Raw genomic sequence first — 20,651 nt, 5'->3', positions numbered from 1 at the left:
GTAGAATAGAAGACCTTTTTTTAATGCCACGAAATTTGCTCATTACAGCAACAGAAAGAAGTACAAAGAGAAAGAAAAATAATAATAATAAAAAAAAACAAGATTATGACATGCTATGAACAGTTTGATTATGTACAGTAATCTTCATGATGCTTGAAGCATATTTGAGTGATCACTCGTAATAAAACGTGCTCATGATTGAGAGATGCTCAATCTCCAACAGGACCATGAGGTCCTTACTCCATGTGTATCGTACCAATGGCTGCTGTGCAACAAAATTTCGCAATTTGGACAAAAAGTTTGCATAAGTAGCATAAATCCAAAAAATATACCAGAAAATGAATGACTGGTTGATTATTTAAGTTTATTTAAGAAATGTTTTCATGTATGGAAGAAAACCTGCTGCTCCTTCATCAGCCCTCAGCTTTCAAACTAATCTGATCTGACACTGCGATCCATTTTTTTTTGGTAAAGCTTTGTGACGCTCCGAGGAGGAGGATGAGTTCCGGCAGCAGCAGCACCACCACCACCACCACCACCACCACCAGTCCCACCCCTGGACTAAGAGCTGAGTCCCCAAGGCAGTGAGTGTTGCGGAGTTCTTTGATCAATGCCGTTAATGAAGCATTATCTTGTTCACTCCCAGCACATCTCACACTTTCTAGTTCAGGGAATTAAAAGCAGCAGCTGTCTTCGAAAAAAAAATGTCCAGGCTGGCTGCTCACCCACAGCAGGAACCCTTAGAGAGAAGAGAAAAGAAGAGAAGAGAAGAGAAGAGAAGAGAAGAGAAGAGAAGAGAGGTTTGATGTTTCCAAAAACGCTTTATTACACACTGCTAAAAGAAAACAAAAAACAAAAGTACATTACCCTTATATGAGTGCAATTACAAAGAATAGAAGTGAGAATTCAACTGAAAATTCTACAAGAAACTTTTCCTCTCATTTTTAATTTTCAATAAGCTCTCCATTCCCTCCCGCACCGCAAAAACCACCTCAACTGCCAACATAGAACTGAAGTCATGTATGTTATGATTTTACAATAAGCATAGTCTACCCTAAGTCCAGCCTTTCACAATCCCTCAAAAACCAGCACCACTCCTACATGCTCAGAATTATGGGTCCTGTTCTTCAGAGTCAGCCAGGTGAGATGGCGAACTTGGCAGCACGAAATCAAACGTTTCACAATGTGCTGAAAGTCTTATTCTTTACTGAAGACTCTGGCACGAAAATTAACATTTTAAATGTGAAGAACGCTCCAAATCCCAAAAACAACCTTCTCAAAATATCAAAGTAATTTTAACGTTGGCCACTCCGCAAAAAGGAATGAGCCAGCATGTCATTTTACTTTTAAGAATCAAAGCTATACTCACCACCCTCACACTACTGCTCACACAGTTTTGTCTCTCACAAACAGACTTTTGCCACCAATCTGTTAAACAATCTGACAGAGGCGATGTTGCTCCTCTCCTTTGATGTCCACAGATGAGGCTGTCAGCCTCATTACATGGCCAACTTTGTTGCATCCTGTGTGTCTGAGACTGCCCTGCAGGCTGGTGGATTACAAGGTTTCAGTCCTTACAAAGTCATTGGAAAACAGAGGTTCCTTGAATGTCCTCGTGCCTGGAGAGGGCCTCATGCTTGATCTTTGAATTTTCCAGGCTTGCAGCTGTATAAGGTGCAAATCCAGTTCAAGTCCAGAAACTCGGAAACTTCAGCTACAGGCAGATAGAGTTGCCACATACACTTCCCACGCTGCTTCCCAGACCAGAAGAAGTCCAGGATTACCCTCCAGATGTACCAGTTCTCTTGGTGGTGGCATAGTGATGAGTTTATGCCAGAGAGTCACTCCCTCCCAGTATTTACATTTAAAACCCTTGCTCCGACCTTCATCCTCTTCCGACTCCACGCAAGTCCTCCAGGCACACTGGGAATTTTCTGGTCCCTTCACTGACCCAACAACACCGCCTCACTCTGACCCTAGTTCACTCTTGCACAAGTAACCTTCTCAGATGGTGAAAGTGTGCCCCGTAAAACCATAAAATCCTCTTGGCTGGCCAAAAATATATTTACGTCATCTGCATACACTGAAAGAATCGGGCCCTGGGCCCCTAAACCTGCAAAGCAAAGGCTTACCGGCCAAGCTGCAGAGCTGGCAAGAGAAAGAACAACCTTGTATTTTACCCGGGGTTTTTCCTAACCCTAACCCAAAATACCAGTATTTAAATTATAAAATTTACACACATCAATGACAGCTCTGCCAAGAAAAAATATTCATATATCCATAACTGTCCTGTTCACAGCACAGTAACTCTGGTTTGTTTGGAAAATGTTTCCAAGTACTTCCTTGAGTGTCAGTCAGTGTCTTATAGTTTGAACAAAGCAAAGCAACTGGCCCCTGATTATTTAGCAAAGCCAAATTGCAATTTTGGGGTGAAAAGGAGAGTGTGGTTCTTTGACATGACACTGGAAGGGATCCCGTTTTGCTCCGTGAAATAGTGTCGGAGAGTATTCCAAAACCGTTTCAGAAAGTCAATGGCTGTACTCACCCTGATGCCATTTGGTTGACCGCAGCACTAAGCTCCATCATAGGCAGTTCTTTTCCCCAAACTGAGTTGAGCAAGGTCCTCCGGGAGTTTCCCCGGCACTCCATGTTTCAAGATTCTGCCGCAAATTGGTCAGTATAAAAGTCCACTGTGTGGGTCCTTGGTGGTTATTCTCCCCTGTGGTGGCACTAAACCTGTCTTCAATTTCCTTTATGCTACCGATATCTCAAGGTTGAAGAAAAAAGAGCTTGAGGCATACATATCTTTAAGTTGAAAGACACAAGATCTGACAAGAGCTCCTTTCACTTTCTCATGCAGGATTGAGCTCAACTTCATTCTTTCCTCCTGCAGCAGGGGACCAGTGCTGACGTCTGCCTTCCTATTCAAACCACCTTCAATGTATTTAATATTCAACTCGAGGTCTCTAATTGCTGTTTTGTTTTTTTTTTTATCCCAGCCGAAGAATGGGAGGTATACTGCTGACAGAAGACACAAATCTGGGTTTTGCCAACTTTCAAACACAAGTTCAGCCAAGTCAGCTTTTTTTATTTTCCAGTTCAGCCAAAAATTTTAAAAACTCTGGCAAAACATGCAGAAATTATTATTCCAACTATCACTAAATGATGGTCTGTAAGTCCTACTGGACAAATATTGTATTTATGGGGTTTAGGATTAAGAGAGCTTGTAATATAAGCTCTAACTAGTCTCGCTGCACTCACCTTGTGAGTGCAGACCCTGACCCATGTTTTATCCTAAAAATCTCCACCGGGTCCAAGGTGAAGTGCACCAGTGTTAAGGGTCTGGGATGTTAGCTGGTGGCTAGGTGTAAAAATCTACACTGTCTACACCATTTTTGGAGCATTGATATTAACAGAACACAATTTGCAATCAACCCTTTACGACTTTGGTAAAGGTTAAAAAAAAAAACAGTTTGCTTTAAAGATGATAGCTACCCCAACACCGATATTAGTTCCATCACTGAGGTCGTAAGATCCCTCCCACCTTTAAGAACACATCAATGTTTTAATGGTTTGAGATCTCTGATATCAGCTCCTTCTGCTGCCTGTCCCTCTCATTATTTATCCTTAACGACCTATCTTGAGGCTTCTCATAGAAAAGCCATAACAGAGAGGTGGGCATGCAGAAATCAGCCGAAAACAGTGTCACGAGATAAACACCCTGTGATGTATGATTGTTTACTTTTCTCGTTCTTTTAGTATTAGTGCTTCTTGAAACGGGATCTTTTTTTCCATTGAGTAGATCAAAACCTGTCTTATCTCATTAACAGATCTATTTCATTAATTTGTGTCATTGAAATTATCACTCACTTTGACTGATCTTTTCAAAGTTTTCATAGGAAAAGGAAAAATAAACAGACAAGAATCCTCAACAATTGGCGCATTATCTGAATCGTAATCATCTTCCATGTCATCTCATTGACTTGAAACCTGGCTGTTACTCAGCCCACACAGAGGTGCTCAGATTTTCTAAAATAACTTAATCCTCCTGCTTCTGCAGACTTACTATTTTTGCTCCATCACTTAATCAGCTTTTCCAAGAAGTGCAACACATTACTGCTTCTCCAAGGGTGGAAAGCCTGGAGCCACAAACCCCCCCAGGCGCAGCCATAGTTTGGTAGCTGGATTCTGGGTGCAGCCCCCTCTGCCGCTATTGTAGGAGCAACATTTGGGGATGCACCGTCTGTTGCTGATATTGTATAGTTTGATAATGGTATTAAAGGAAAAAAAAAACACTCCAGTAAGTTTAAATGACAAAGGGACAAAGCAGCAACTTTGTCTCTTCTAATGACATCTTTGATAAGACGGCTGTTGGCGACCTGTTTGAGTCATCCACCAGCTCCACTGTACTCTGTGTGTGTGTGTGTGTGTGTAAGAGAGAGAGAGAGAGAGAGTGTTTGTGTGTGTGTGAGACCAGTAGAACTTTGCAGAGATGCTATTTCCCGGACGACTTCCTCCTCTATCGGTCTCGCTCTGGTGGTGCCGGCGGTGGAGAAGAGAGCTGAGAAGCAAGACGTCGTCGTCGACGGAGACAACTTGGGTGCGATAACACAAGCACTGATAACACAGGGAGAGAGAGAGAGAGAGAGAGAGAGAGAGAGAGAGCGAGAGAGAGAGAGAGCGAGAGAGAGCGAGAGAGAGAGAGAGAGAGCGAGAGAGAGAGAGAGCGAGAGAGAGAGAGAGAGCGAGAGAGAGAGAGAGAGAGAGAGAGCGAGCGAGAGAGAGAGCGAGAGAGAGAGAGAGAGAGAGCGAGAGAGAGAGAGAGAGCGAGAGAGAGAGAGAGAGAGAGAGAGCGAGCGAGAGAGAGAGCGAGAGAACGCGCACACAGTCGCTGCCATGTGTGCGCGTGTGGCAGATGCGTTTGAGAGCTATTAGAGGCTGTCACAGTTGGCTTGCCATGGATCACACACGCGCGCGCACATGCACGCACACGCACACACCTCAACAAATCTGAAGTCTCACGTGTGTACACGCTAAGTGACAACCTTCCCACTGTGACAATCACTGACACACTCCTTTTCTATGTCTCTCTTAGTTACTCTCTCTCTCTCTCTCTCTCTCTACCTCACTCTCTCTCACACACACACACACACACACACACACACACACACACACACACTGACACACACACACACACCTCATCACACACATCTCTGGCAGGCTTCTCTGGGACTGAACAAGAGGAGCAGCAGGTATTTTCGATGTGCAGACTTGAGCAATTTTCAAAGATAAGAGCTGCGACTGAGTGGCTGCCTCGCCATCTGCGTGGTGTGTGTGTGTGTGTGTGTGTGTGTGTGTGTGTGTGTGTGTGTGTGTGCATGTGCCGTGTCTGTAGTGGAGAAGAACACCTGTGGCCAGGTGCGCTTTTGTGAAAAAGCAACGTGAACTAATAAGTAAGTAAAGGGTAAAACTTATTTTTGCGACAGTTGAACAACTCTGAGGAGGTTGAAGAGGCCCTTATCTCTCCTGCAGGTGGCGCCGATTATGAAAGAGTGCGACTTGGCGGCACAAAATGGCTATTAGGCTTCATTAACGAGAGCGACTGTTTGAGGCTAATTAAGATAAGAGTTTGGCTGCCGTGCGTCCTCGGCAGCACACCCTCCACTTCAGAGCTCCGCCGATGTGATGTATGCAATGTGAAGTCATGACTCAGCAGAATCTGGGACACTCGGAGGGGAGAAAAAGCACACATTCAAATTTGTCCGCTGTGGTGCGAAAAGCTCCTTCTCCCGTGTGCCAGACAGACGGCTAAAGTTTTCCCTGGGCGTTGTGTTTCAAATGTGGATGCCTCTGCTGTGTGTCCTGGATGCCCGGCCCAAGAGACGCTCCAGCAAAGCGGCGCCACTGGAAACAGGTCGAGTCGCAATCCCTCCGCCGTCGACTTGGAGTTCGGTCTATGGGTCCCTCGGTTTCTTTCCACCTTGGGGTGTTTTCCATCCTCAGCCTGCCTCAGTCAGACTGCTTCAATGTTGACATGCTAGTCTGATCACCGACCCACCGCCTGTACCTGACTGAGTTTGCCTGTTTCCTGTCCCTGGTGTGAATGACTTGTGGCTGGGTTTGCTGTGTCCTAACCAAGTGAAGATGAACGGATGATGAGCGGCACCTTGAGCTTCCGGTCTGTTTCTAAAGAGGACGTTTCCACATTTGGATGTGTGGGCGGTACTGTAGGTGTGCAGCGATTTGAACGGGAGTGCAATGTGTGACCCGACACCCACCCACCAGCTGGTAAGCTGACTGCGCTTGGCTATTTAGTGCTGTAGCCACGCCCACAACTTTTGAAGAGGTATTTCCAACAACATTGTTTTTTCCAACAATGACTTGAAACAGTGTTGTTTAGTATCAGTGTTGCCCAATACTCCTGCACCAGTCGGAAGCCTTGCACTGTTGCTATGAGGCCCGGCCGATAGTGAAGGAATCTTATTGGTCTGCTGTGAACACATGGATAGAAGTTGTCAGAAAACTTTAAGACAAATGCTCTTGTTTTGATTAGCTGTGACAGAAACATCAGAAAATAATCATTAAAAAAGCAGGCCTCTGGAAATTAAACTGAAACTGCTTGATTTCCTGCTTTTGTTCTGAATCCTTGTTTTCAATGCCACATTCAGCTGCTAAAGGGTTTTTTGTGTGTGGTTTTTCCCTCCCATGATTTTATTCTGTATCTGTGTATCTGTATTCCGATCACTGTCGTCCTTATGGACTTTTTGGATTATTATTATTTTTTTTTTCCTTCTGGGTATAAAGTCACATAGCAGGAGGAGAGAAATGATGAAACCAGAGTGTGAGAGAGTGCCAGAGCACAGCACGGAGGCAGAGTGACGAGTTCAGTTATCAACATTTCAGATTGGCTCCTCCAGCAGCAGCCCAGCCATCCATAATGCATCACCTGTCTCCTAGCAACAGCCGGGACCTGTGGCAGCAGGAACCTAGCAACAGCCACAAACTGCAGCTTCGTTAGTGGCCGGCGAATGGCAGCTCCGCGTGTCTGACCCGCGCCGGCCAATCAGGAGGAGCGCAGCAGGTAAGAGGCAGTGAGGTGGGAGTGTTTTTGCACAACAGCTGATCGGGGCCGCAGACATGCATTGTTGACCACGCACCAGTGGGGTTTTCCGCTTCTTCTGTTTTTATGATTAAATGACTCATCACCCTTCAATGTTTCGTTTTGGAAATTTTCCCCGTTTTTGTTCCTGTGAACGTGGTGTGGTCTCTCTCTCACTCTCTCTCACACACACACACACACACACACACACACACACACACACACACACACACACAGAAAAGAGTTCACCAAATATATATGTGTATATATATATATATATATATATATATATACACATATATACACATATATACTCAAGAAGGTCGTGGGTTCGATTCTGGGGCCCGGGCCTGGGACCTTTCTGTGTGGAGTTTGCATGTTCTCCTTGTGTCTGCATGGGTTCTCTCCGGGTTCTCCGGCTTCCTCCCACACTCCAAAAACATGCATGTGAGGTGAATTGAACATTTTAAATTGTCCGTAGGTGTGCATGTGAGTGTGAATGGTTGTTTGTGTGTGTGTGTGTGTGTGTGTGTGTGTGTGTATATATATATATACACACACACACACACACACACACACACACACACCTATATATATATATATATATATATATATATATATATATATATATATATATATATATGTATATATATACATATGTATATATTAAATCACTTTATTCACAGACTTTAACCACCACCATCACCACTTTAATCACAGAGAGGGGTGGAGTCTATCACCAAGCTATGACCCAAGCAAGGGTGGATTTATGTTCTCATGGTGTTAACACCAATTTGACCAGATGTTACATCAGTAAAGGAGACTCATCACGTTCTTCGCAACCCTCTGTTGTCCAGTTTTGGTGAGTCAGTCCAGTTAATAGTCCGACTAAGGCGTATACATGGCAGAGAAATTCGAATTCCAATCGCATTATCTGGGTGTCTCAATCGGACTAAGGTGTTTACATGCACGTGAGTTCTCCGATCATAATTGGACTAAGGCACTAATTCGAATTTCTCTAGTGCCATGTCAACGCACTGAAGGGTGTTGATGAATTAATTCAGGGTCCATGAGTCTGGTAGGTGTTGCTTGGATAAGGTTTCTCTCATTCTGCACCAGTTCTATTGTTCTTCTTCCAGAAGAAGAATCAGAAGAAGAAAAGCTCCATCTTTAACTTTAAACGAGCTATAATGACGGCTGCTGCCCTTTTTTTTTGTTCAATTCTGGGGGCCAAAGGTGTGACTATTATCTGGAGATTCATTCCCAGGCTTTAGATGGAAGAATCGAAAGGGAGGCTTAACTCACCTGCCTCTTTTTCTTTTTCTTTTTTTTCATTTTGTGAACCTCACGCATCTCATTCTTTATTCGATGTGAAGCAATCTTCAGCAGCAGGACGAAAGAGGGAGGTAAGGGAAATTTCCAGTCCAGACGGCTGCTGCATCGTGGGTATTTTGACAATGTTGTCATGATTTGTTTCATTTCAGTAGTAGCAGCATTGTTCCTCTTTTCAAAGTGGTTTTATTTGCGTAATTGCACAAGAACTTTCTAAGAAGCCATATGGTTTGATCAAGCTCATCACAGACTGAATTTATCACGTGAAAATGCAATCATCTTACACATGTCACAGCCTTTTCCAAAACCTTTCAAATGCCTGTACTGATTCGTTTATTTCTAGAAGGTCATCATGCTTGATTGTCACATAATTGACTTAAAAAAATCGACTGGGGGATTTTCATGTCAGGTGCGACGCAGCCATTCCACCGAGAACAGAACAGGAACAAACTCTCTCATCTTCATCCACTTTAATTGGATGAGAAGCCAAATCTACTGGATCAAACAAACAAACAGACAAAACATCTACAGGCCAACAACAAATGCCTCTGTACTGTTCTTTCTGTCCTCTGTGGCAGCATTTTGTCAAAGTTATTCACACACACACACACACACACACACACACACACGGATGATGATGGTGCCAGCTCTCTCTGGACTTCTTTTTCTTTCCCCATCACTGCTCCGACTGTCGAAGAGTTTCCCCCTTGTTGGTCTGTCGCCAAATCAGCAGCTCCGCATGCCGTGTCTGTCCGTCCCTGCTCAGTCACCACAAGGTGGCGCAGACTTCGCCTTTGGATTCTGTTGTGGATGATGCGGTCAGGTCTGTTTGATCACAACTGGACAGTGTTTCTTCATCAGAAGAAGAGCAAAGAATTGAAGTCACGCAAGGCTGGTTGGACACACTGTAGTGCGTCAAGGGGACTCAGACTGGTCGATTTGAATGTCCACAGAAGGTTTGGCCAATCACTTTCCAAGCTTTCTATGAAGGGTCCTCCCCATATCCAAACAATTTCTGGTAGCCTTTCTGTCATGTGCATATGTGAGATATTTGCATACTTGTGTATATTTTGGCTTGGCACAGAGGGAAACAATTGAAGCAGGTCCATTTTTTGTGCAGCCACAACATTTTTTATGTTCCAGCTGACTCTTACCTCCAAATGAATATTTTGCCCACCTTCTTCTCTCTCCCTTCTCTTTAATTTGGTGTCACATCGGGGCTCTGTAGAAGAACGTTAATCAGGCTGGATTTTGAATTATGGATGGGCGCCACAGTTGGCTAATGTATCGGCTCGTTTCTCTCAGCAGACCGAAGCCGCAGTGAAGATCTACTCAGTGTCGCTGCAGGTATCCGAGGCCTCCGTAAGAGTTGAATTTTACATCAATGGCTTTGACGAGAGTTAAGTCACATGAGAGATGAAGAGCTTCGTTCCAAAGAGTATTATTATCGATGGAGCTGCGGTGCAGAAAATGGAGGAAGTTTCCTAGTTATTTAGCAGTGAGTCACGCTGAAGTTGAATGACACAGTGATGATTATGAAATCAACGACAAAAAACAAAAGCCTTTTAATCTTTACCTTGTGTTGAAAGCTTGCAAATTCATCTTTGAAAGTTTCCGTCTAGAACCCTTTTTAATTGTCTCAGTATTTTGAAAGCAGCAAGCATCATTTTAGTTGTGGCAAGAAAAAAAAGAAAAAACAACAAGCACAGAAACCAGCTCAAATACCTGAAAAGAAGAACAAGTTGCAGCTAGACGCATCTGCTGAAGTGATGATGACGTCACTTGCTCTTGAAGGCGTCCTAAACATGTGAAATGGCACCAGGCCCCAGATGTACAGCCGCACCTCAGAGACACTGTGGATGGATGGATGGATGGATGGATGGATGGATGGATGGATTGATGGATGGATGGGATGGATGGATGGATGGATGGGATGGATGGATGGGATGGATGGGATGGATGGGATGGATTGATGGATGGATTGATGGATGGATGGATGGATGGATGGATGGATGGATTGATGGATGGGATGGATGGATGGACGGATGTGTCTCTTTCTTCTAGGCCGACTGAGGCAGCAGACATCCAGAAAGTCTACAGCCGCTGTCGCTCCTCATCCTTTCAATTTGTCCACACTTTTATTAGGACCGCGTTGGTGTGGATGAAGATCCCACTCCCTCCCTCACTCCCTCTCTTCCCTTCCCTCCCCTCACCCACCATCCCTCCAGTCATTTACATTTATATTGAATTAGATGCGGCGGTGGAGAGCGAGTGGAGGCAGCCGAGACTGATTATAATGGCAGATTACAGGCCGACTGCACTGCCATTATGTCGTGTAATTACAAAGAGAGAAGGAGAGGGAGAGAGAGAGAGAGAGAGAGAGAGAGAGAGAGAGAGAGAGAGAGAGAGAAGGATGGGGGCCCTCGTACGCCCACATGTCAGGATCTGTTTCATTTAGGAGAGGGGGTAGGGGATGTCTCTGCGCCTTCATCCCCTCCACCTGTAGATATTACATACACCCTCCCCTACACCCGCCTTTATGGCTCACAATTTATCACAGACAAATATCAAACAGGGCATTTAGGCCAGTGTGCTGATGGGGGATGGGGAGTGACGGGTGTCCCTGCCACGTCTGCAAAGCTTCATTTGAAAACGACATAATGAGCGTAGAATCACTGGCAGGGCACCTAGTTAAACAACTGATGGCTTCGACAGCATAACAAAGAACACACACACACACACACACATATATAGGGTCCCTTTTCATAGAGTGCTGCAGGTTACTGTATGGATCTCACAGGAAGTGTGGATTTATGGCTGTATTAATGGGGATTACAGGGAGAGCCGATCAAACAGGATGTACTGACATCAGGATTTGGAGACAGGAAAGTCCTTCCAAAAACCCTTAAAAGAAAATACGCAATGATTTGTGGGCAATCTTTTTGAAGCAACCCTGATCGTGCGTGCGCTTCAATTCCGCTCCGAGAGCAAACAACTGCAATTACTGAAGACTGAGTCACATTTAAAACCTCCTCCAACCGCCTTGCAGTCAGTCAGTCGATGCAGACCCTGCATCAGACACCTGTTTCTTAGCTGTACAGCGTGTGTTCTTAAGTATCAGAGCAGGGCGGTGAATATTATATTTGGAATTTATATAATTTTGTTATAGAATTTAATGTTTTAACGATTTTATTTTTTATTCATTTTTTTTATTTTTATTGATTAATTCAGTATTCCTCATGATTAATGATTAATTAATTCCTCATGACCAATCAGAGGCTCTTGTGCAATGTTGTAGTAATGTTATTTCCACAATAATTGTGGAAATAACGGTCTGTGTTTCTTAATTTCTTTCTAGCCGTGGTTTATCAACATGCTTCCGGATGTTTTTAATGCGGCTAAACTTATAAGCGGTGAATTCTCAAATTACCATGTCCACATGTCTGATACAACTGGCATAACTTGAAAGTCTGCCAGGAAACAATCTTGAGAAAGATTGCAGGAATGCTGATTTTCTCTGCCGTGGAGGGTCTCCTGTCGCGCTTATATGCAAAACCATCTCCAAACCACCTCCAGCCCTTAAAATTTCCTTTCAATGGACTCTAAAGTCAATATGCTTAAATCACGGCGTGACGTCTCATTAACCTGTGAGGTCGAGATCAAACAGGGAGCAGCAGCCAAACAACGAATAGGAATGAAAGAAGCGCATTAAATGGCCGTGGCGGCAGTGAGCTGAGTCTGAACTCTGTCTTGCTGGCAAACGTCATTATCATCGCCACTACTTAGACTAAACTGTTACACTCTGTAAATACTGATAAATAGGGACGTGTCAAGGTGAAGCTCAAAGGTGAGAAATGGCTTCTTGGCGCCATCTGGAGTTGAAATAATGTCAGTGACTTTGACAGTTTTTTTGTTTTGTTTTTTCATATTTTATACGTAATTCCTAAGCGTGTGTGTACCATTTTTCCAACAAGAGCAAATGGATATATATATATATTCGAATAAATGTTTCAGACTATTTTTCAATATGGACGGAAACAGATGTAACACATTTACAAAATGTTCGATATTATAATTTAGGATTAGGAATGAACAGCAGTTAGCAACAGATGTGTGGTATTGTTTATAAAGAAATAAATGTAACTACAGTTGTGTAATAAATACAATTAAATATGATACATGCATTTAGATAGAATTGTGACCAATATGACGTTTATAACTTGAAATATGAACACAGTAAGCAGTTAGTAGGAAAGTTATTAAGGCATTATTAACTTTCTCTACCCCCTTGGCCCCGAGGCCGGCAGGAAGCAGGTATAGAAAATGGATGGATGGATGGATCTGTGCTGTTGCAATGAGCTCAACACCGCCTGAAACAATCCAAGTTCAGCTGAGAGAAGTGCCTATAAATATTAAAAAAATATATAAAACTCTGTAGGTATGAAAATCTTGCCAAGGGTGTAACACAAAATTGCCACACACACACACACACACACACACACACACACACACACACACACACACACTGACGACTTAGTTTAACCTTTACCAACATATATGTTAACAATATCCTTCATTTTAGTGGATGCTTTCGCTGTTTTGTGTGCTTCCTCATGTCCTTTAAGAACTGTATGAGCTTTCTTTGATTTTTCTCACACTACACAACCAAATCCAGCACCGTGAAATGTATTGTCTATGTGTGTGTGTGTGTGTGTGTGTGTGTGTGTGTGTGTGTGTGTGTGTGTGTGTGTGTGTAAAAAAGGCAGGAAGAAAATGGAAACACAGGGAGCTGTTAAGGTATCTAAAGAATGTTTTGTTTTTTTTTGTTTTTTTCGCCAAGTCGTAAACAGAGCTCGCGCTACAGGCTCCGGTCCAGTACGAAGCGGTATGCCGTTCCAAAGCTATGGTTGTAACCCGCCATGAAACCAAGAGAAGAAGAACACCAAGACTTCACCAATCGGAAGTAAGGGGGCGTGCCGGAAGTAAACATTGCCCTCGAGATTCCGACGGGTAATGTTTACCCGTTCCGTCTGAGGACATTGTCTCCCATTTTTTCGTTTTTTAATTTCACCGTATCGCTTGTTGTGTCATACCGAAGCTATCACAACAGTCCGACCGGTCATGAGTGCCATAATTCCGCGGATCGAACAACTGTCCGCCAGAGTTGTTCGTGTTCTGGGCTGCAATCCGGGGCCGATGACCCTGCAGGGGACCAACACGTACCTTGTCGGCACCGGGGACAGGTGACAGTTGTCGTGCTCACGTCTTTGAATGTCATTGCTTCGAAACGAAACGTAGTGAAGTTCTTTCTTCCAAAATATTTGCTGCTGGGAATAAATCAGGACCGACTACGAAATGCGTCTAGTCAGAGAACGGGACGTCGTGCCAGATTCCTTTAGCTGTTCACTGAATTTGTTGTTTTTGTGTTTAAATGCTAAGTTGTGTAATGTATAAACCACCGTTGACAAGCTAGGTTAAATGTGCAGCTTCCACTGAGTGTTTCGGCTTTATTCAATGCGTATAAAACCTTTACCTTTTCTATAATTATAACTGTTCAAGTCCACTTAATTAGTAAGGAAACAGATTTCAAAACATGAAAAAGAAGGGTTTAAAATGAACACTTATAATGAGTTTGGGTCCTGTAAGTGTATCATAATGTAGGTTTTGTTTTACTTTATTGCATATTTGCTTAAATTAAGATCCAGGACTAGCACTTGTTTTTTTTCCCTTCTGAATGCCAATTAGCTTTAAATATCAAAACAAACCCGTTAGTCTGTTGTTAATTGGGCATTAAGACGGCAGCTTTCGCTTGATCTTTTGGCTTTGAGGTTGATTGTTTTAATGAGTAATTTCTCCAAAAACATTAACAACTGCACTACTAATTGAATACATCAGTGCTATATGTTCATTCAGACAGTGAAGGAATTGTTGTTTATGACTTTCACAAGCTGCTTCTTGAGGCTTTGTGTGTTCTTATTGCAGGCGGGTGCTGATAGACACTGGAGAACCTGCTGTGCCTGAATACATCAGCAATCTCAAACAGGCACTGAAGCAGTTCAACACCAGCATCCAGGAGATCATCATCACACACTGGCATCAGGACCACACGGGCGGCGTGGAGGACATCTGTAGGGACATTGTGGGTGAGGTTTTTAATGGAAACAACTAAGGAACCTTTGCATCTCTGCTGTACGATTTTACTTTCTGAGTTTTACCCACGCAAAACCAGTACCTCCTTACTTGTTTAGCGCTCCATTGTGCCTCTGTTTGTTACTCCCACAGGTTCTGAGATCCGAGTCAGCAAACTTCCTCGCTCCAGTGGGGTGACAGAGTCGGCTGGAAGCAAGAGCTATAATTACCTGAAAGATGGAGACACGGTCCAGACAGAGGGCGCCACACTAAAGTAGTTTCTCTAACAAGCATCTTGACTCCCGTAAGCTAGAGTAAATACTGCAGTACTTGTACAATACTTTTTCTGTTCCCAGAGTGCTGTTCACACCCGGCCACACTGACGACCACATGGCGCTGCTGCTGGACGAAGAGCGGGCACTCTTTTCTGGAGACTGCATCCTGGGCGAAGGCACGGCTGTCTTCGAGGATCTCTACGAGTACATGAAGTCTCTGAGGATTCTGTTGGACTCTCAGGCCGACCTTATCTACCCAGGTTAGGCACATAACGTGGTATATGTGCATCTCAAAAAATAAATTAAAAACAAATTGAGGAGGAAAAAAAAAAAAAGATTTTTTTTATCGACATAATATGAAAATTAAGATTTAATGTGGCCCCTTCAATGTTCGTTTTGTCTTTGAGTTAGAATGACTCTTTCTTGTGAGGTCTTTGTACATGCACATCTTTGATTTACACCTCCTGTCTTCTGAACAGGTCACGGGCCCGTGGTTCAGGATGCTGTTGCAAAGATCAGACACTACATCAGCCACCGTGACCAGAGAGAGCAGCAGATCCTGGCAGCTATTCAGGAGGGAGCAGGAAAATCGTTCTCCTCCATGGAGCTCGTCAGGATCGTCTACAAGGTCCGAAAAAACAAAACAAAAACAAATCTGAATCCGAGAAGTTACCAGGAGGAGATTATGAATAAGATTCTTTCTCTTTCTCCTCCTTCTCTTGCAGGACACCCCTAAATACCTGTACCAAGCTGCTAACGTGAATCTGGTTCATCACTTGACCAAACTGGCAAAAGAAGGCAAGATCAGCCAAGGTACGTTTGTCATTATCAAATCTGCAGGGGAAGAAAACTGTTTTAATTTGTGGATCACGACGGATTCTGCCAGACTCAGACAGTCAGATGGCTGCTTGTGGTATTTTAAAAATTGACCACATTCGCCTTTTGTACTACTTTCTTTGTATAATGACTCTCAAACATTTATGGGCAACAATGATCCATCTTGATTATCTCAAATCTTTCATGTGTAGAATAGCTAATAGTAAGAATAATGAATGTGTGCTAACTGTACAAATACTGTGTCTGCTCATCAGTGACAGAGTCTCCGCAGAAGTGGAAGTGGAAGAGTAACCTGTGATGTCAGCAGAAGCAGGTTGTGCCTTTGACCGAATACCAGTGTGAAATTAGCCTGGTGTGCCGGAATTATATCAAGATGAAAGCGACGTAAACTAATTTAATCGAAGAGTTTAGCCACTAGGGGTCAGTGTTTGCTGAAAAATGTAATCGGGAAAAGCGAGTGTAGCCACCAAATTATGTGCCCATGGTCACTATGTGAAGCTCAAACTCAAGAGTTTATTTCAGACTCAGTTCTCATGATGATGATCTCAAACTTATGATGATCACCCTGTAACTATTCCAATCTTCTACCAATAAAGAATGTAATACAATACATGTCACTGGGTTTTTCATTTAGCCCCAGCTGTGGTCTCAATTTTGAGGAAATTGTTCTTACAACTGTGAAGATTAAGTTATAATATTTTCTTCTGCTGAGGAAAAATTTGATATTGCAGCGGTATTCTCCCATGTCTTTGTGACAGGTTGGTTAATTAGTGGCCTGTTAATCCCGCAGTACCATAATCTGATAGGCAGCAATCATCACTTTGTTAGCTTTACTACACCAGCCACTCCAGTTGTCACTTCCTTGATATCTAAAGTTATTCTCTTATATTTTAAGATAGTTCTTCTTGTACTTATTTGTTGTTATCATACACCCTTCTTAAAAAAAAAAAAAAAAACAGACTCAGGGACTGCAGAACAATTCCTGTGTTCTGTCATTTTAAAGGCCCAGTGTGTCAAATGTGGTTCTAATTGTCGGAAATCGCTCTGCAAACAATGTTAATGTAACTTCCTGTTTCCGGGTGTCCCTCTTACCATCATGCCAGTTATGATGGTAAGATTAAAAAAACAAAAAGACAAACAAACACCGGGCACATTCTGGGCTACTGTTGATTAATTGTGTTGTGCTGTCAGCACCACTGAATAACCACTAAATATTATATGAAACAGGACTAAAACATGTACTTAAATAAATCCACTTCTCTTATTGGAGAGAGAGAGAGAGAGAGAGAGAGAGAGAGAGAGAGAGAGAGAGAGAGAGAGTGTGTGTGTGTGTGTTTTATGTTCGAGGTTTGGGGGGGCATCTAGCCCTACAGTGTGCTAATGAGATGTTGGTGGGCGGGGCCGTGGTGAACATAAACAGCCGAGGAGCCTCTGAGCCACACAAACATGGCGGCGCCGGCACCGGACGGGCCGTCCCGTCCCGCTGAGCGACACCCCCTCCCCGGCAGAGGCTCAGCTCCCAGGTAAGCCTCCCCCCTCCTCCAAACGCACGCACACCTTTTTAAAAGTCCCTCCCCACCTGCCACTTTAATCCCACCCCCGAAAAAAATTGCGGTGCGATGAGCGTCGAAAAAAGAGAAGTGACAGTTAACACCGAGGTTGTCAAATTCCACGCGACGTCAGTCCCAGTGTTTTGTTTTGTTTTTTTTGTTTGTTTTTTTATTTATTTATTTATTTTATTTATTCATTATTTCCGCGGCGACGCTGCTGCGCTGTCATGACATCGCGGGGGTTGGCCGTCCGACTCCTAAGGCGACGTTATTTCATTTTAAAGGTTGTTTTATTTTATTTGTTTGTTTTGTTTTGTTTTGTTTTGTTTTGTTTTTAAATTCGCGTCAGTCTCTTGTCGTTTTCGTTAGTTTGTTTTGAGGAGGGCTCTCTGATGGAAACGTTTGCCTTCATTGAGAGGTTGACAGTGCGCCGGGCGGATTTCCTGGGCGAAATAAGCTAGCAGCGCCGACCGAGTGGCTACGCTCCCGGCGGTTATCCGTCAAATCCGTGTGTATTTGTCGAAGAGGAGGGGGGGGGGGAGCGAGAGAGAGAGTACATACTCCTGACCCCCTCGAGTGTCTTAAAACACTTAGCCTGAAAGTACACAGTCAGCCCGAACAGGACTTTGGTATTTAACTTTGACAGTTAGCTGTTAGGAAGCGCCTTCCTGATCGGCGGAGGCGTCAACAGTGGGGATCAAGTGAGCCGTGAAACCCCCAGCGGACGTTAGCGGCTCCGGGTTCGCCTCTTGTCCCGAGGCGTTGAACGTGACACTTAACACCCTCCACACTCAAACTTGTTGGCTTGTCAGAGTTGTCGCGGTGTATTCATGAACAGTTTGACACTGAGCAATATAGACTTTTTAATTTTTTTTTATTTATTTCTCGGCTCACATCAATCTCCCGAATTCTTTATTGTACTCAGTTGGAGCGGTTCCGTTTTGTACGTTTCAAAGTAAAATACTAATTGACCGCTTTGAGAACTGTTGAATTTAACGTTGTTGTTTTATTATTGTTATTATTTAAATATGTCTGTATAAGAGTTATGAAATATCATCAAACCAACTTACTGGCAGGATATGAAGTGAAAGAAATCGATCATTCCAGCCGCTTAAAAAAAAACAAAAGTTAATGAAATACAGATCATTTTAAATCCTATTGTCGAGTTGCGTCTGCCGTTTAGACTGATTTCCTCCTTATGTGCCGTGGTGGCTGGCTGACTGTCCTGTGTTTGCAGTTGTACCGGTATGTCGCTGTAGCTTTTTACCTACGTGACTGCTGACATCTGACTCCTGCAAACGGACGTGTTATCTGACTGGATGCACGACTATTTCTTTGGCTCTGTAGGGCTTATTATTTGCTCTGTACCACACTGTTGAATGAACTTTGAAAAGGATTGCAACATGCAGCGAGGGCCCTACGTGCAAATCCACCACCTAGATAATGTTTGTTGTATGTTTTCGCTCTTTTGTTTTTCTTAAAGGCAGGGAGAGAGAGGGTGAATAGTGCTGTTCATGCATCAGCAAGAAAAAAACAAAGATGAATAGTGAGCTGGTTGAGTTATTTTCTTTAAAAAAGCTGGGTTAAATGTCTTCATGAAGATTTCTCTGCAGAGTGCTTTAGCGAAGGAGCATGTTGAAGACAGAGATCTTAAGATGACGCTGGGACCTCGCCCGCTGAGGGATTCCTTGTGGCTTGAGTTCAGTCAACCACGTGAGGGCTCTAATAATTCCCTGACCAATGGCAACAGCAGTGGGGGAAGGGGAAGGAGGAGGACGAGGAAGAGCAGAAGCTTGACTGTGCAGTTCTTCAGAGCAGTGACCGTATGCATGCTAAAGGAAACGCCTCATTTTAAATCCACTTTAAAAGATGCCTCTGACATTTTTATCAACTGTATTCCATGGTTTAAATTAGACAATCATAGATTAAGACAAAATCATTCAAAGTACATTGGGAACATGTATATTTTCTGAAGTAAAAAAAACCCAATGTTTTTTAAAAGGTCATTTAGTCCCAGAACCACACACGTACACACACAGACACACACACATATTCAAATTCAAATTCAAATTCAAACTTTATTTATATAGCACTTTTCATGCACGAAAAATGCAACCCAAAGCGCTTCACAGATTAACAAAAAAATTAAATGCTGAATATATACACACACATACAAATGTATACAAGCAACTACACATTAGTACCATGCTTTTTCTGCAAGTACTGTATATATAATAAGTACTATGTATATATAATAACTGTAAAGATGTTCCCAATAAAATACGGTATGTATGGATAACTCGTGTGTTACGATGGTTATGGGATTGCATTATGGGTCGCAGTGAATGCACAGTGATGATTTGCCTAACCTGGTGTACTCCAGTGGCTGTGGCGACTGCCTGGAGGGTTCCGATCCTTTTAGAGAAAGCTTTTTGTTCAGCTCAAGCCATAATGTACAGCACACCGGAGGCAAAATTTTACAGTGAGTTGGTTCTTCAGAACCAGTCAAAGGCGGAGAGGAGTTCTCACTTCTAAAAACAGCAGTCCTCACCCAGCAGACAGCACGAGACGCAGCTACACCTCCGTCTCGGGTGTGCGCACACCCTCTCAGAAAACACTTGGATTGAGAGCATCTCCTCTGCTTCCCCCATAAATAAACAGACCATCTGAACTTCTTGGGATTTTTATCTCACACACTGAATATCACCCACATGTAACTTTTAAACAGGACTTCTCTTTGCATATCAAACATTTCCATTTCCTTCCTCAATAGCAGTGAACTCCCTCTGCATGTGACTTGTAAATTACTCCTCTTTGAATGGGGACATTTTTTTTTGTAGAGTCAGCTTTTCAGGAGCAGCTATAGCAGCAGTGTGCAGGACCTTCCTGTGTGGCAAACTGTTGAAATGAAGGTTGTGCAGAGGCTCGAAGCTGTCGACCAATGAGCCAAGTCTGGCGGGTTGCATAACTGGTGCTAATTTGGTTAGCAGCAGTCAACGGCGGCTGTAATTCAGCAGCAGGCCAGAGCTGAGTGAGAGAGTCTGCGGGCCTCCAGTCGGACAACACAGGCTAATAGCATAACGAGCTTGTGCAACAAGCAAGCGTTGGCTGCGGCCAGGGCTAATTGCGGTGTTCATTGCTGCTTTTTCGCCGCTAAGATGGAGCGTTTGAGAAGGCAGTGGAGACACTGCTGCCATCTAGGATCACTTCGAACTGACTTGTTCCACTCGGTTTACTCAGCGACTGGTGACTGATGAAACAAACCTATTGGTTGCGTTTGAGTTCAGTGACACACGTACAGTTGGAGGACAATCACTGCGGTGAGGTGCTACAGTGACACAGAGCAGTTGTGAAAACACAATCCAGTCTGATTGCCAGTGTGTTAAAATTAAATTAAAAATAGACATTATACACATTGTGTTTTTAGTT

The 20,651-nt window shown here is 43.5% G+C and overlaps 2 protein-coding genes across 2 annotated transcripts in view; both read left to right on the top strand.

The window, feature by feature from the left end:
- The first annotated feature begins 13,396 nt into the window (after positions 1-13,396).
- On the top strand, positions 13,397-16,284 carry lactb2 (lactamase, beta 2). Its single transcript, XM_076044477.1, has 7 exons — positions 13,397-13,674; positions 14,414-14,574; positions 14,714-14,834; positions 14,917-15,095; positions 15,315-15,463; positions 15,561-15,648; positions 15,927-16,284. Exons 1-7 carry the CDS (start codon positions 13,553-13,555, stop codon positions 15,968-15,970), a joined length of 864 nt encoding a protein of 287 aa, XP_075900592.1. The 5' UTR covers positions 13,397-13,552; the 3' UTR covers positions 15,971-16,284.
- Positions 16,285-17,127: 843 nt separating this feature from the next.
- Positions 17,128-20,651, top strand: part of LOC142900297 (nuclear receptor coactivator 2-like) — a 36,195-nt gene continuing 32,671 nt past the window's right edge. Inside the window, exon 1 of the mRNA XM_076044514.1 lies at positions 17,128-17,195. The gene's annotated coding sequence lies outside the window, so the exon portion shown is untranslated. The remainder of the gene's footprint in view (positions 17,196-20,651) is intronic.

The sequence above is a fragment of the Nelusetta ayraudi genome, unplaced genomic scaffold, assembly GCF_046127955.1.
Source record: "Nelusetta ayraudi isolate G7.1 ecotype Tasmania unplaced genomic scaffold, CSIRO-AGI_Nayr_v1 ptg000081l, whole genome shotgun sequence".
In the NCBI taxonomy this organism is placed as follows: Eukaryota; Metazoa; Chordata; class Actinopteri; order Tetraodontiformes; family Monacanthidae; genus Nelusetta; species Nelusetta ayraudi.
This window is presented reverse-complemented; position numbering and strand designations above follow the sequence as displayed.